We start from the raw sequence: 16,150 nt of genomic DNA, 5'->3' as shown, positions 1-16,150 counted from the left end.
CCACTTTCCTGACTTCGGAGGAGTCAATTTAATTGCTTACAATTGGCCCAACCATATCCTGTGTGTTTGTAAACCTTTTTTTTATTACCAGGTGTGTTTATAAACCTAGTAACTCTTAACTAACGAAGCATCTCTTGGCTTCGTATACTGACGCAAGCATGTAAGCAAGTTCCCGCGTCCACAGGCATCACGCGGTGGGCCAACGAAGCTGTGATATGGCTAAACCAAGCAAATATTTAGCTCTGATCTGACTTCTCATTTCTACCGCAACTGACTAATTTCAATACATGAGCCTGTAAATGTTAGCTTAAAGGCCTTCTGATGTTTGTCCAAGAATTAAAAATCGAAAACTGAAAGTGTTTGTAAGGGTCCCAATTTATTTATGCAATATGAGAGCGGGAAGTCAAACGGCCAACTTGATTGATTTAACATAAAAATCAAGCATCCGATTTTTTTTTGGCCAAAAAAAAAAATGAAGCATCTGATGAATACAACCATCTTCAAGTGTCAATTCCAGCGCTCCATCAGCTTTCTCCTTCAGAATACGGAACGAGGAAAAGGCAACTGCTTCACAGGTTCAAATGCTCTACAAAGGTAAAAGAAAATCTCAAGAAATTTATCCACTCACGACTTAAACTTTTCGATTCGGTAAAAGCAAAGATTACGCATACGCAATGGAACCAAGAAATTTTATTTATACACCAGCCATGTCTCAACTTCCGTCAACAGAATGTCAGACAAAGAAATTACACACGGTCAAACAGCCAAGATCATGTGCAAATTTCAGCCTTACGTTTGTTCTCAGAAGTATTGACTGACCGAAGGAGTAGTAACTAACACTACCTCATACCCACTTGCAGAGAGACAGCAACATGCCAGACCGTATGTACAATTTCAACTGTGAAGATGTGGTCAACACATTAGGGAATTAATATTTTAAATTAGTTTTTCTCATTTACTCTCATTCATTCCTTCTCCGAACATCTTATTTAGGAGAAGCAAAACTCAGCAGGTATAAACACACAACAAGCAAGGACAGAACGACTAATCATAAGAAATATTACACAACTTTAGGGGGAAAAATCTTGATGACTTGCGTGAAATAAGATGAACGAAAAGCCATAGAGGGAAATATGGTCAATAAATTTTGATATACATACCACGTTGTATTTACAAGTCAATAATCCAAGATATAGTTATTAAACAATAATTATTGGAGTCATCATTCATTGCAAATACAACTAACACCACAGTCATTTCCCCCCTTAGTTTTTCTTTTTTAATCGCCAGACATTATACATTAAATCAAAGACTCTCCTTCAAGTTAGAACATATCGCATGCACAAATCTTATTACAAATATAGGCAACGCAAGGACCTCAAATATTTATTTAGTGAGAACGTGTGCTAAACGATCATTGGAGATTTGGAGTCTGACAAACCACATCACAATGCAAACAGAGAATATCTTTTCTCCAATAAAGTAACATTAATTTCAATATGTTTCTTTCATGCAAATAACCCATGAAAATATATTTAAAGAATTAAGCAGAGTCTGTCCTGCCAGGGGTTAAGTCATGAAAAACATAAATATTGCCGAAGACACGAGGAAGGAGAGGAAACGTTGGTCGGTTAAGAAACAGAGTTCGGTAAGGTACCTAATGTTGAAACAGAAGGCATGCAGCTGATGAGATAACACAGAACAGGCAATCTCTATCAGGGGCCAAATTTACATTCCGCAACACCATTCACTAGAGAACAAGCACAAGATGATTAATGAACAATTCCCTATTAAACATATCTTTTGAAAGATAGTGAATAAATATTTACACTCATTGCCACTGTGTAAGGTGTGAATGGAAATAATGACGTGCAAATGAACCTCACCATAAAGCTGTCTAACTACAGCGAACAACTTCAAACAAGCTTTCATGAGAAATAACCAGGTGCAGTGAGCACAATCGTTGATAAGCGGTGACAACACAATAAAATCCCGAGGCAGAACACCATGAACCAATATTATTAGAAAAAGGAAACCTAGCTCTATTATGGATACGAGTTACAAGTATGTCTACCAAGTTCACAAGATTAACAATATAAAGAAGGAAGCGGAAAGAGTAGGACCATCTTTTAAAGCTTGGACAGATTAGAATGAACAAGATGATTGTGAAGAACTTCAGGTTAATCAGTGGAAGCAAAAATGACAAAGTATGGGACCATATGATGAACCCCAGTGACTCAGTTGATGCCAATCATGTGTTCCGTACCATGACCCTGTCCAAGAATAGAATTATCAAAAACACAGTGGAGCGATCGAGAGTTTGAATAAATTTTCATAGGAAACAAGATTAAAGGGGCAACCAGAAATGTAAAGGACAGAGTCCAACAGTTACCAAAAGAGATCAAGCTTAACCAGTACCTTTAGCGAGTGTTTTTAAACCCATTATCAAGAGCAATAGTGGGAAGAGAAAAAGAAAAATATTTTGAGAAAAGCTGCGGGCTATATACGATTAGAGCTGCTATAATTGAGCCCCTAAAATCAAAGGGATGAAAAGTAAATATTACCAATTTGAGTAACAAAATCAGTGGTTGACATGCTTTTGTGCTTTGATTTTTGGGCCAAGGAAGCATGCGCAGTAGCAGACAAGAAAATTTGGAAGGGCTGCTATAATTGAGCCCCTAAAATCAAAGGGATGAAAAGTAAATATTACTAATTTGAGTAACAAAATCAGTGGTTGACATGCTTTTGTGCTTTGATTTTTGGGCCAAGGAAGCATGCGCAGTAGCAGACAAGAAAATTTGGAAGGAACAGAGGTTCGCTAAATTTTAGTACAAAGCTGGAAGGAAAAAAGAGCAGCAGCAAAACAGGAGGGAATAAGGCCTGAGTTGACTATACAATGACTGGCAATCAGTTCCATGCTGATGGCAACTGAAAAGGAAGTGCTGCATGCTCCAATACAGAAGCATATGGGCAACAATTTATAACTTCCAGTATGGTGCATGGGGGCACAGGCATCAACTGAAGATCAGTGAATGCGGATGGGCCACGCCAAACAAAGACAAAGGAAGTGGTTGTGCTGTTGATTGTTCAAACAAGGCACAGGAAAAGTGTAGAAACCAAGGGTTCTTGCCTCCTTTGAGGCTCTAATACGTGAAGTGAGAAAGAGATGAAGGGAAACCCTTTGTGAGAACTGAAACTAGCTAGTTCTAATCTGACATGCAACGTTGTAGTTATAGGTCAATAGTATAAAACATCAAACATTAGCAACTAGAATCCCTAAGTACAGTAGTCATCCAAAGCACAATAAGCTAGCATTATAGCCGTCTCCTAGTCACCATTTATACATTAATTCCTACGACATCAACATAATACATTTTAATGATCCATAACACAAAAAAGCAATTATAGAATTGTCTACTGACCTAGGCAATTCGTAAATCGTGTAGAAACCACCAAGGACCAGATTTTGACAGTAATCTGAAATGTAAAATAAACAACACTAGAAAAAGTCAAGTTCATTACATTGAGTAATCATAGCTATCTAGTATTAGCACATCTCACTCCACCCCATGGATAGGGAGATTTTGTTTAACAGTAATGTATCACTCTACCTGACAAAACCAGCCACTGTACGAAGGGCCATTAGGAGAGTCAAGCCCAGCCATACCCCATGAAGGCCAATGACTGAAGGTGCAAATAACAAAACTGCTGAGGACACTGCTCCCACTAACATCTGCAGACATATTGTTAAAAAGATTAAATTCAATCAAATTTATTAAGCATTATCGCCTAAATAAGACATTATGGCATAAGCAACCTACCATGGAATAAGCTGCATATGGGAAATCAGAGACCCCAAAATGAAGGCCATCAAAGATATATGCCAGAGCATTAAAAGGTTGAGAAGCACTGACAAACTGATAACAATAACAAATGACAATGTAATGTACTGTTTGAGGAACATACAGTGGCAGGCAAACAAAAGCTGAACCAATTAACAAGACATATCAAACATACCAGCACTCCCATACCAACAACATCCAAGACTTCAGGGTCCTTAGTAAAAAAGGTAGCTAAGGGTCCAAAAGATGCACCCAAAATTGCACTCAAACAGATACCTGTGAGCAGTCCAATCTAAAAAGGTAGGCACATAAGCTAATTTAGATGCTTAAATACCCATTAAACGAAAGGTATTGAAGAGCAAAGATTATCCCGGTGGCATAAAAAATTGAAAAAAACTTACTCGTAACACAAAATGAGCAATTTCCTTCACAACCTTGTAGTCACGTCTGGATACAGAACTTGCAATAAGAGCCTATATGTCACATAAATAAATTAAGGCATATGAATGTGTGCGTGTGTGTGTGTGTAAATAAAAGCCAAGAATAAACAACTAAAAATTTGTGAAATGCAGTGTCTTGTGCAAACTGAACCATTTTTCAAAAAAGGTTTTATGATAGATGTCTTCTAAATGGGAGTACAACTCGACGGGAGCAGCTCAACTGTATTCAGTTATAATTGCCTTTTGTTGATCAAGTTATTAAATTGCAAAATACCTTTAGGGTTATAACAACATTAAACAAATTCTAGAGATCATACTACAAGAGAAAGAAAACTTCCAACATTACAAGATTTAGAACCCGATACCTGAGCAGATGTAGCCAGAGCATCAGTGAGAAGGGAAACAGCCAACCACACTTGCATACATATCTGATGTGCAGCCATAGCTACTGGACCTTGACGAGCAGCCATTGATGTTCCCAATGTTATGGTTATAAGAACAGAAAGTGTTCTTCCAATAAGGAAGCCACCTGTGGCAGATTATAAACCATAAAGAGATAACCACATCAGAAACTAACAGAGAGCTAAACCGGTTACTCTGAAAAAGATAGAAATATAACGAAAAACAGAAAATAGCAAGTCAGTTTCATATTCTGACTAATTGTGACAAGGGCACAAATAACACTACACTCTACCAGGGGGGAAATTTATCAGCAAGTAAGAAATAAACCTTTGAAATTAACTTCTTTAAAATAGTGCTATTTTCTCAAGACTAAAGCAAGAAACAGTAAGAAATAACATTGTACGTGGGCACTTGTTCTTGAAATTTTTTTTGAAAATATTTTCCAATATATCATTTGGCTTCTTGATTGCTGTCTTCTCCCTTTATTTTTATTTTTTCCTCGGAAGAGAATATTTTTTTCAGAGAACAAAACACACGCCCTCAGATGAGATTTCAACTATATATAAGTAAGCAACATGGCAACAGCCAAGTAAGGGGACAATAACTAACCAGACTTAATATAACCACCAAACTGTAGTGCTCCCATCTTTGGAGGTAATAATACAGCTCGCTTATTCAGACACCAGATCATCAATAGGGTCACAATATATCTGAGATATCAAATTTCCAGCAAAATTATGGTTAAAATAAGCCAAGAAATATAGTGTAAGAAATCAATGTCCTTGAAAAAGACCTACTGAGAGAGGACAGTAGAAATGGCTGCGCCAGTCACACCCAACTTAAAGTAATGAATAAGTAAGGGAAATAAAATGACAGCTGAAAGATTCCCAATGCCTGTATATAGAAATATATTAGCATGCACAGAAGTACAAAGAAATAATGCAAAAGCCCAAACATTCTTCAAGACAACGACAATAAACAGAAGACATCCAAATTTGAAATAGTTCCCCATTGTTCAACACAAAGTCACAAGTGCTAAAAAGCAATATACACTCACGCTAAAAGCAACATGTACTTGTCACCGAAAAAATAAATAAATAAAAGCAACATATACTTTTCACTCTCCACCAACCATAGCCAAGTATGAAGAGACTACCAAATGATACGCAATTTAGACTACACAACCAGAAATGAACAATTTCAATTCAAGAATAGTGCTCATAGGTTTTCAATTTTCGTTACAAGGATTTCAAATGATAATTTTGAATCATGCTAAATTCATGGCTGGAGATCTAGATCTAGATTGAAACATCTTACAATCACACGTACCATTGCAATTCCAACACTCCAAAAGATCCCAATATTCTTGTACAAAATCCTTAAAAACCAGTTCAAATCTCTACTGGTAACAATTATTTAGGGCATCACACACCTCTGAATTTAGGGGATGATCATAGATGCAACAAAGGATATTCAAACAGGGGGGAAATTCCTCTGAAGTATTTTACCTCTCCTTGTTGTATCTCCATTGTCTCTTTCATAATGATAACCATGTGTAGCTAAGTCTTCTTGATACTGCTGTAAAATGCCTTCTTTATCATCAAGCTCTAAATCTTATATACTTAACTATTAGGTTTGAGCATGTAGAAGTGGTTTTTAAGGGTTATAATTATTCTCGCTTTGTATGAGAGCATGAAAATCGGTCATGTTCAAAGAAGGCCTTTGGATGCGCTGGTGAAGATGGTTGACCAAATGGTACAGAGTCTTTTGAAAAGGGGTAGAGAAAGGCTAAAGAGAATACTCAATGAAGTTAGTGAGCGAAATCTTTTGATTAACAGCCTATCCAAAGATTTGGCTGTTATAGAGAACAATGGCATCGTGCAATTTATGTAGCCGACCTAGTTGGATAAGGCTTTATTGTTGTTGTTGTATGAGAGCATGGATATCTTTAATTGTTATTGATCCTAAGAGATAGGACCTCATAATTCACAATCAGTCCCTACACTCTAATCTTGAGTCCCTTAATTGAACCAGTAATAATAAAGACCTAGATCTTGACAAGCTTGCTAAACAAGTTCCAATATATTTAAATAGAATGGCCAGTAATCTTACGAGCCTATAGTTCCAATATATTTAAATAGAATGGTCAGTAATCTTAAGAGCCTATTGACAAGTTTGCTAAACCAAGCTACCCGTAGTTTTGAAAGAATTTACAAGCAACCATTAGTAATCTTAAGAGCCTCTATGAAAACTTTTATAGAGTAAGGGGAAGTACAACTTCAAACCCCGTGATTAAAATGTTGAAAAGTAATGCCACAATGATGGAACAAACTTGCTTAGGAGAATAGGATGCTTTTCATAATTTATGAGTGCTCATCAGAGCAAAAGAGCAATTCATATTTCCATCTTATTCCTAAATCCCAAGAATAAGAAAATCATTTAGAAGGCTAATAAAAATGTGAGCCTTTTGAAGATGATTAATAGCACAACACAGTATTCAAGCACATATAAGACATAAATTTGATAATTATGATAGTTATTCACAAGTTGATTCACAGCAAAGAGATGACAGTAAACGAAACACTTGCCCAGGCATATAACAGGAGTCCTTGTATCCTTAAAACCACGGAATATGCCTTGAAGAGCCAAAGAAAGTACAACTGCTGGAGCACCAAGTGCTCTTAATGAGAGAAACTGCTGCGCTGGAATGAGTGTAGGATTTTCCTGTTGAAAAGAATATATTAAAAATTTATTTTATCCAAAAAATAAATATTTAGAAAATGCCACCTGTTAAATTTAGATTTGTGCACTCTGAAGATATAATCAACAGATTACAAGAATCCTAACAAGAGAATATTCACGACTAAAACCCTGTTACGTATAAACCCAATTCCATTGTAGAAAATATGACCATAAAATATAAACAAGATAAACCCTCAGTTATCGAACAGTCTTTAATAAAAATAAATCATACTTTTGATATGCCCATTAAATGCAGAAATGCTCCAGATCCCATAAACAAAGCTAAAGCCTCAAAAATGCCAATCCACAAAGCTAATAACAAAGCAGTGGACACGGAGGATAGTTGCTTTCTTTGGGGAATTACTGCTAATGGTTTGCCATTCTCACTACTTTCAACAACAACATGCCCTACAGGGAAAATTAATTCCATCAGATGACCATTTTTTGTTATAACCGAAATACAATTAGAATAAAATAAACATAATCTATGAAAAATCTCAGCATAAATTCACCTGAAACAGAATCTTGATCAGCATTTTTAGCTATGTCCTCAGCCACAAAGGAAGTCGCAACACTAAGAAGAGGAATATTAAATAACTTTGATACGACATTGAATATGGATATGGAAACACCAGCAGAAGCCAACTCCACAGTGCCTGATAAATATTGAAAATTATGCAATTAAAGCTCCACGAACCAAAAAAAAAACCTTCTTTACAATTGTCCAGAGATAGGAAGCATAAATTCTACCCAGTCGACCAATATATGCTGTCTCCATCAACTGTGCCAGAGGATCAATTGCCTGACCAGCGAGAGCAGGCAAAGACAGCATCAGAAGCTCACTTTTGACACTGGTGTAATGTGGTTGGTTGACAGGAGATGCTGGTAACTGACTGTCAATAAGTTGAGGCGAAAGTACCATTAGCATTAAAGTAATAACACTGAAAGGAAAATAAATGCTTGCACCAAATGTGTGTGTTACAGGATGAACGCAATGGATGAAAGTAGCACCCAAGCAATCATTTTGTATTTTACAATTGACACATTATCACGAAGAACATCAGAACAAGCATAAAAATGGCATTTCACATGCAGAGGAGAGTCTTTGTGGAGACTTCCTTTGTTTCTCTCAAAATATCACAGGCGAATAAAAACTGGGCATACAATAACAGTATTCCCTAAACAGAAAGTCGTGACCAATAAAGCAGAGCAGACTGAGAAGTTGGCTCTTACACAGTCCCTTCATCAGAATTTGTCAGAGGATGCTCCCGTTCTGAAGCCAAGGAGTCGTTAACATCAGCAGAAACTAGACCAAAATCAGAATTCGACTGATTGCCAACCACTGGAAAACGCGGTCTCCTGCGATGTGTTATCAAAGGGGAGCACAAGGATGTATTCTTGGCAGAGAATCGGCAACCTCCCACCACGCCCTCAATGTTCAGTAAAGGCCTCCCATCGCTTTTCGCGACAAAGTCACAGCCTAAACCCCTCCGAAAGGAAGAACATGTACTTGGCGACTTATTTATATCGTTGCAAGTGCGGGTCCTCTTATATAACCCATTAGAGACAAAACCAGTACAGAAATGGGTGGACTTCATGGCCTGCGGTTGTAATTATTCTTCAATGGCATCACGCAACAAAACAAGAAAATCAATATGCCAAATTGAGTTCCTAATTCAAAACATATTACGATAAACACTGACATTGATATCGGGAATACAAAATACTAACTATGCTAATGCAGAAATAGGACAAAGAAGAGGGGCAATTCTCTCAACAAGATTCGTCCAGAACAAATTAAAAGTGAAACATAAAAATAGAGGAGAAAGAAGATAATGAAACATGAACGGAACGTGCTTAGCGTTGAAGGTTATATTAAAAACTAAAGCGAGACGGAATGAGGTAAAGGCGTTCGCGAAGATAGAAAGTACATTGCAGCGCTTTGAACTTGACAGATATATCGCCGGAGGAAGAGAGGGAAGCTTCGGGTCCGACGTCGAGGGGATGATGTGGCAACCGTCAAAACCTGAACCCGCCAAGTAAGAAGCGCGCATTCCTCGTGGGCTTTTTCTTGTTGGATTGGAACTAGTGCCCGTTTGGATTAGCAGTGAACAACTTTGATTTTAGATAATCGTGAATTTTATAAGTGATACTAGCTATAAGTGACACTAGTCAATCGTGATTTCTGTTTGGATTTTTTTTTTATAAGTGATTTTAAGAATTGTGATTATGTTTGGTTTTTATTTATTAAAATCATTTATGGATGTATAATTACTAAAAAGGACATGAAGTTAATAAAGTTGTTTACATTTTCATAATTATTATATTTAATAAATTTATTATTAAATTTAATAAATGACATGAATATTTGAAGAGAGATTTTTGGAAGGGTAAATGCAGAGATATCATTTTAGATAAAATAATAATAATAAATATAAAAATAAGCTGAAAAATTATTTGTCATCATTATTTTCTTAATTTAACGATGCTCCTAGAATCAGAATATTACCTGAATATTTGATTGCGTTGTTTCAATCATATGTCATCCGTTATCTTATTTTTTTAAAAATGTCTTTTAGATAAAATTAAAAGAAAAACAGTTTCATATTGTATGTTTTTTTAAAAAAATTAAAATAATTACCATTAGAATGAGGGGTAGATTGGAGAAAATCTAGTTACTGAAGATTCATCGGGATTTTTCAAATGCATAAGCTACTACTTATTGCTTATCCTAAAAGTGCAGTGGAAGGTTAAAATCACAATTCATCGGGATTTTATAAAAATTATCCAAACACCCTAAACATGCTTCATAAGCACTTATTTGAATTTAAACGGGCTTATTTGAGATCCCACCGTTTAACCAAACAGGCTCTTATTCGGAGTTACGGCGACATCAAACAGCAACGAATTATAGGCAAAAACAGAGATGGAGAGAGAACTATGGGCCTCGTAAGTTTAAATCATTAATTATCAAAATAACCAACAAAAAGCTAGTCTCCTGTTAGATTCTTTTAGGTCTCAAATTTGAGTCTTAAAAAAAACGTACCTGTAGGAAGGAAAAGCCACAAACCCAAACCGGATTTAACCCGTTGGGAAAGAATAATTATCGTCAATTTCTTATAGATTCCTCCTTTGAAAAATAATTATTATCAATTTCTAATAAATTTCTCCCTTAAAAAAATCCTGATCAATTTTTAATAAATTCCTCCCTTATTATCATTATATTAGTAGGAGGATATATGCATATAGCAAAAATTTATTATTATCAGTTTCTAATAAATTCCTCCCTTATTATCAGTATTTTTATTGTTCTAAAAATTTATTTCGTATCTGAAAAACCTCATGATCATTATTGTAGATAGGATTAGAAGGTACTATTCCGATCCTAAATATAAAACTCTTATATACACTAGTATAAAGGTTTTATATTTAAAACCGGAAGAGTATTATTGTTGCTAGCAAAAGAAACAAGGCAATATTTTTTAAATATGTACAAAACTCAAGTTTGGTATAGAATCAGGTGGGTTAAATTTAAAAGAATATTTAATATTTGCATGTCCAATTCGCTGAGTTTTGGTGAAGAAAAAAAAATCCTAGCTAAATTTTATTTTCCTATGTATGAATTTGCCTAGTTTATGAGAAATTCTGTAATTCTAATGAGAGTATGTAACATGCTAATTTTGCTTCTATCAGTGTGAACCAATTTGAAATGTTATTGTTAACGAGATTGCGGTGTGAGTGTTGATTTTAGACGGTTGTTGTGAGAATCTATGTATAGGATTTTGGGAATTGAGTTGACCTTCCGATTATTAGTATTGGTTTGAATTTTAAAGATGAAAGGCTTGAGGTTGGTACGTTGTATCAAATTCATATATGATATGAACAGTTGAAATGAACTATGCATTTACATTTATCTTGGCATGTGATTTCAGTATCAAATGAGGGGAAGTATGAGGCTCTTGAAACTTTTTTTCTTTTTTTCCTGAATAATTTTGAGATGAAATGCCTTGTTTTATGTTTGTTGGCGTTAGGAGGCAACATGATCAGTAAAGCTAAGCAAGATTTGAGATGGGCACCTTTGGAGAGGAGTGCTTCCCATTAATAGTAAGTACAGTAGTTAATCAGAAACACAGCCATGGGAGCTCTTTTTTCTTATTTAATAGAGTTGTAATGTCATTGGATTACAAAGTCAATGATAAATAACGAGCTGAAAAATGGGAGTTTTCATGTCCCCAAATTAGAAAATATTGATAATAGAAATATAGCAAACACTTTTTGAGGTGGAAGCAAGTTGAAAGGCTATTCCTCGTCTTCTAATTTCCAAATTCAAACGAATGTATGACCCCAGGAACATAGGTTAGAAAGTGAAGGATGGATGCATTCTGAATTTTCGGAATAGGAAATGGCATCGTTTTGAAGATTTGAAAATAATATTGACTGACCCTTAATTAAGGGGGACCACCGAAAACAAGACAGGACTAATAACTATGTTTCATTTTGACGGTTCATTGTTGATTTCAAAGACAGACGCATCACGCCATTACGGTAATCTGCGTTTCAAATGCCCACTTCCAACGCTATTGATCTTCTCAGGTCTGATTCAGCATACAAAAGCAAACTTTCCAGATGCTTTCGTCACATTCTTTGAGAGGTGAGACTATTAGTGGGAGATCATTAATATTCTCAAACTGGGATCTTGAAACTATTTTATTCTCACAGAGAAGCGGTGGAGTGTGCTGACTATCTTGCTGGCAGAGCTCATGAAACAAGCACGGATATGTCCATTATGTGAGATCCGCTTGCTTTCTCCTTAGATTACGGTTAGATCTAGGTTGTTCACCCCGAGCTTCTGACCCCGTTTTGTAATCTGTTGTCCATTTTTCCTAGTACTTGCCTTTATATCCCCCCCCCCCCAAAAAAAAAAAAGAACACACACACACAGCTATTCCTGTCAAAACTTTGATGGAACAAGAGTCCCGAGAATAATCATTTAAATCACTTCACAGTATTGAATTAGAAGTTCAATTCATTTTAATTGACTCAATCAAGCCCATGGCATTCGGATAAGAAATCAGGTTGTTGAATTATTAAAGATATTAATACCAACCAGGATGTCTACGACCACAAACTCTAGCACTCGCTTATCATTTTGGTAAGCTGAATATTTTAGATAGCAAATAATATGATTTGAAACAACCAATCACACAACATCGACAATAGCAATTCCTTTTCTTTCTTTTTCTTTTTGCTTTGTTAATACATTCAGTAATTTTTGAGCGCTACAAGCAAATGAGCAATTGAAATTACTATTTTATTTCAGAATCCTGGGAAAAACATCCTTCAAAAATTTAATAAAATGTGAAATCAAGAAGCGGATTAGTAACAGCAGGTACTCAAGCGCGCAGGAACGATAAATTTTGATGACAGTGTCGTCGGTTGATATTGCAGGAGTGATAAACTCTGAAACACACACAGACCTCCGCATGGAAGCGCAGTAATTATATCCCGTGTGAGGTAAAATCTCTTCCCTCTTTTTAAATGCTTCCAACCCACCCAAGTTAGAACCGAGAACTCCGCAAAACGCCCTCAAGAGCCAAAGAAAGAACAAATGCACTCTATAAGGATACAAAAGACATTTGATAACACTTGCACAAGAATATATCACACACAGCTCAAAGTCTCCCCAGCATGAATCCTGCCACATCAATACAAAATAAGCAGCACAAAAAAAAAAAAAACAAGGTAAAACGTCAATGATTTAACAGTCTGAGTCAAAGTAGAAGCACCCCCTATGTTTTAGCGTGTTCCAGATCCGTAAAACGAGCTAAAGCCTGAAAAAAGCCAATCCCTAATGCTAACAGCAGAGCAGTGGACACGGAGAATAGATGCTTTCTTCAAGGAATTATACCCCGCTCTACCCACCTTATGTGACTTGTTTGTTATCAAGGAAACAGAACCAAATTGATAAACATAATTGAGGAGACTTATCGGCATAAATTTACATAAAACAGAACAATAGTGGCAACACTTAAGAATAGTGGCAATAGTTAGAATTATCCGTGACTGAAGCAATCATGAAACTCACGTCTGTCTTCTCGAATTGTGTTTAAATTATCCGTGAACTCAGTTTCTGGTCCGAGTTGCATCCAGAACAGGGCACTGCTAAAACTAGCGCTCCTCCAAAACCAGATTACCAGAATAACCACCTCCCAACATCCAGTTAGTGTTTTGCTATAGGTAATGATTAGAGGAACCAAACAAGGAGGCGTGATTATTCGATCAATTCCGCGATGCCATTTCGATAAAAAGTAGCATAAAGTAAATGTGAAACACAATGGTTCTTTTATTATTTCTTCTACATCCAAGCACAAATGATTAAGTTCTACCTGAAAATTCAGAATTCATAAAGGTACAGGATACGTGGCATTCAACTCACTGCAAAAGACAGACACAAAAGCAGATAAAGTGAAGGGCCGTGAAAAGATGATTCCAACCCCAGCCCTGGAAGCTGATCCTGGATGCTCCCGATTCTGTTGGAGCTGTTTGACAACAATTGCAAACACACAAGCATATCATCATAACTGGTAGTAAGCGGCAAGAGTGTAATAAGAATTGGTGATAGGGGAAGCACTAACCAGGACAAGTGGACTCGTTGACAAGAGCGGTGGCTATAGTTCGGTTGTTGTTATAACCATCGTAAGCACAGATGGTGCGAGTGCAGGTACTTGTAGAAGTGATGTTGCCAATGGTTGAACTTCCGCAAAGCATGGCTGGGCATTTACCCCATCTATATGGTTTGACTTGCGATGGCTCGCATTGTAATCTAGCCCCACAGACCGTCAATCATTAGTCAAAACAGCAAAAAAGTAAAAAGGCGCAACGGTTTGAGATAAGGTACTGACGTGGCGTTGTTGGCGGCGGAGTTACAGCTGCACTTGACGCAGCCATTGGCTGTGTAGGTGTCGGTACCATTTGCAACGAGCAGAGGATAGTCCAAGGAGTCATTTTTCACCGATGAGGAGCATGCTGGATCACAACAACAACACACTCAATCACTCACTTCAACACCATAATTCTCTAACTTCAAACAAAATCGAAGAAGGGGAAACCTTTGAGGGGAACATCGATGATTTGACCGGCTTGAAGGGACTTGGGATCAGAAATGCCGTTGAGGTCGAGAAGGGTGTCCAGGGTGGTGCCGTATTGTTGAGCAATCTGCGGAAAGGAGTTTCCCGTAGCCACCACATATCCATAATGGACGGCATCGGTGCCGGCCACCTGATCGCAGCTGCAAGGGAGAGGGATCCACACCTTCTGGCCGGGCTGAATCTTTGTAGGGTCCGGTATGTTGTTGAGCGTTTGGAGTTGTGGGTAAGTGACCAAACGCGAGAACACTTCCATGGCTATGTGGGAAAGCGTGTCGCCTTTCTGGATGGTGTAGCGAGGCGTCTTGTTGGACAAGCCGGTGCCGTTGGAGCACATGCACTGAAAGGGGATTTTGATAATTTCGCCCTTTTTAACGGTGCGGTTGCCTCGGGTGGTGGAGGGGAGGGCGTTAGCGCCCACTATGTCCAGAACGTGCTTCAAGTTGAAGAGCTTTTGAATGTGGCCTAAGGTGGTTTCATTTGGGGACAAATAATCCACCAGAGAACGACACGTTTTACCTTGCGAGCTGCATTTGAACCTCGCCTCTCGCTGACCATCCACCACCGCCCATGATGCGGCGGCAATACCGAATATGATTACCAGTAATAACCGGGCAAGGCCCATTTCTCCTTCGACCTTTCCAAGCCGGATGAGATAAACTACAAAGAGTTATATAATTAGCTGCGAATGGTTTCGCCCAGCGAAGACGCAGCCCCAAACGGGATCTAAGTGAGAAACTGAGAGAAAGGCTTTGACTATGGCGGATAAGACTTCGAAAGGAGATTTTTCGGCCAAGGACTTAAAAAACTGGGGTATAAAGTGGCGAGTTTAGAAAAGGGGGGCTGCATTATTGGACATAGGCGCGTCGAGCAGGAGCCAATTCTGGGTGATAGTACTATATTAATGTTGCGTGAGTTCAAGCTTCTTTTTTTTTTCCCTCTTTTTACCAACGCATAAAAGTTCCAACCTCAAATCTGGTGAAAACTCCGGTCAAAAAAAAAAAAAAAAATCTGGTGAAAAGGATTCTGTTGCACAGACAAGGGCCAAATGCAGCCTCGTGGGCTTCAAATGGACCTTTCAATTGGTAATGGAAATAACACAATAAAGAGGGTGGGGGCAAACGCATGGTACGAAAAACCGAACCGGACCGGCCGGTTCAGACCAAAAATTAGTGAACCGGTTATTAGTCCGATCTGGTTCAGTGTATGAACTGGATTCCAAGCAATCCATGAAAAATCGGTATGAGCCGGTAAAAAACCGATGAAACCGAGCAAACTGTTGGGTCAAGTGGGTTGACCGGTTTTTTTTGGGAGGTATGCATGAACATAGGAGAAGAAGAAAAAGAAGAATGGGAAATAAAAGAAACAAGAGGAGGAAATAGAAGAAAGAGAAATAGAAGCTGTGAAAACCTGTTTTGAAGCATCATATATTGCATGTTGTAAAGAGATACACGATGAGAGGGGATGATCGAAAGGGATGCAAAGAAAAGAGTAGAGGACCAGTGAGAGAACCAGGAACGAGTGAAAGGAAAGATGCTCATCGGCTATCAACTAGTTAGATTCAAAATGGCTACCGTAT

At 37.6% G+C, this 16,150-nt stretch overlaps 2 protein-coding genes across 6 annotated transcripts; both read right to left on the bottom strand.

Moving 5' to 3' along the window:
* Positions 1–216: 216 nt before the first annotated feature.
* LOC114725737 (protein DETOXIFICATION 45, chloroplastic) lies at positions 217–8,933 on the bottom strand. 5 transcript variants are annotated; one of them, XM_028912295.1, is made up of 16 exons: positions 8,660–8,913; positions 8,177–8,319; positions 7,939–8,082; positions 7,659–7,834; positions 7,273–7,408; positions 5,482–5,578; positions 5,294–5,394; positions 4,648–4,811; positions 4,244–4,315; positions 4,018–4,134; positions 3,822–3,917; positions 3,612–3,733; positions 3,423–3,477; positions 2,124–2,273; positions 1,658–1,750; positions 217–586 (listed from the first exon to the last, which is right to left on the bottom strand). In XM_028912295.1, the coding sequence occupies exons 2-13, from the start codon at positions 8,256–8,258 to the stop codon at positions 3,423–3,425; spliced, it is 1,362 nt and encodes a 453-aa protein (XP_028768128.1). In that variant the 5' UTR covers positions 8,259–8,319; positions 8,660–8,913; the 3' UTR covers positions 217–586; positions 1,658–1,750; positions 2,124–2,273. The 5 variants fall into 5 exon arrangements, with proteins under 5 accessions (XP_028768128.1, XP_028768131.1, XP_028768129.1 ...); XM_028912296.1 differs by lacking the exon at positions 217–586 and adding an exon at positions 669–898; XM_028912298.1 differs by lacking the exon at positions 2,124–2,273.
* Positions 8,934–13,700: 4,767 nt separating this feature from the next.
* LOC114725739 (lysM domain-containing GPI-anchored protein 2) lies at positions 13,701–15,338 on the bottom strand. The gene is made up of 4 exons (XM_028912303.1): positions 14,536–15,338; positions 14,329–14,452; positions 14,062–14,249; positions 13,701–13,965 (listed from the first exon to the last, which is right to left on the bottom strand). Exons 1-4 carry the CDS (start codon positions 15,194–15,196, stop codon positions 13,859–13,861), a joined length of 1,080 nt encoding a protein of 359 aa, XP_028768136.1. The 5' UTR covers positions 15,197–15,338; the 3' UTR covers positions 13,701–13,858.
* Between the last annotated feature and the right edge of the window lie 812 nt (positions 15,339–16,150).

The sequence above is a fragment of the Neltuma alba genome, unplaced genomic scaffold (assembly GCF_004799145.2).
Source record: "Neltuma alba isolate B1F8T4 unplaced genomic scaffold, ASM479914v2 tig00012263_pilon, whole genome shotgun sequence".
Classification (NCBI taxonomy): Eukaryota; Viridiplantae; Streptophyta; class Magnoliopsida; order Fabales; family Fabaceae; genus Neltuma; species Neltuma alba.
Note: the sequence above shows the minus strand (reverse complement) of the source record. Positions and strands in the feature narration are given on the sequence as shown.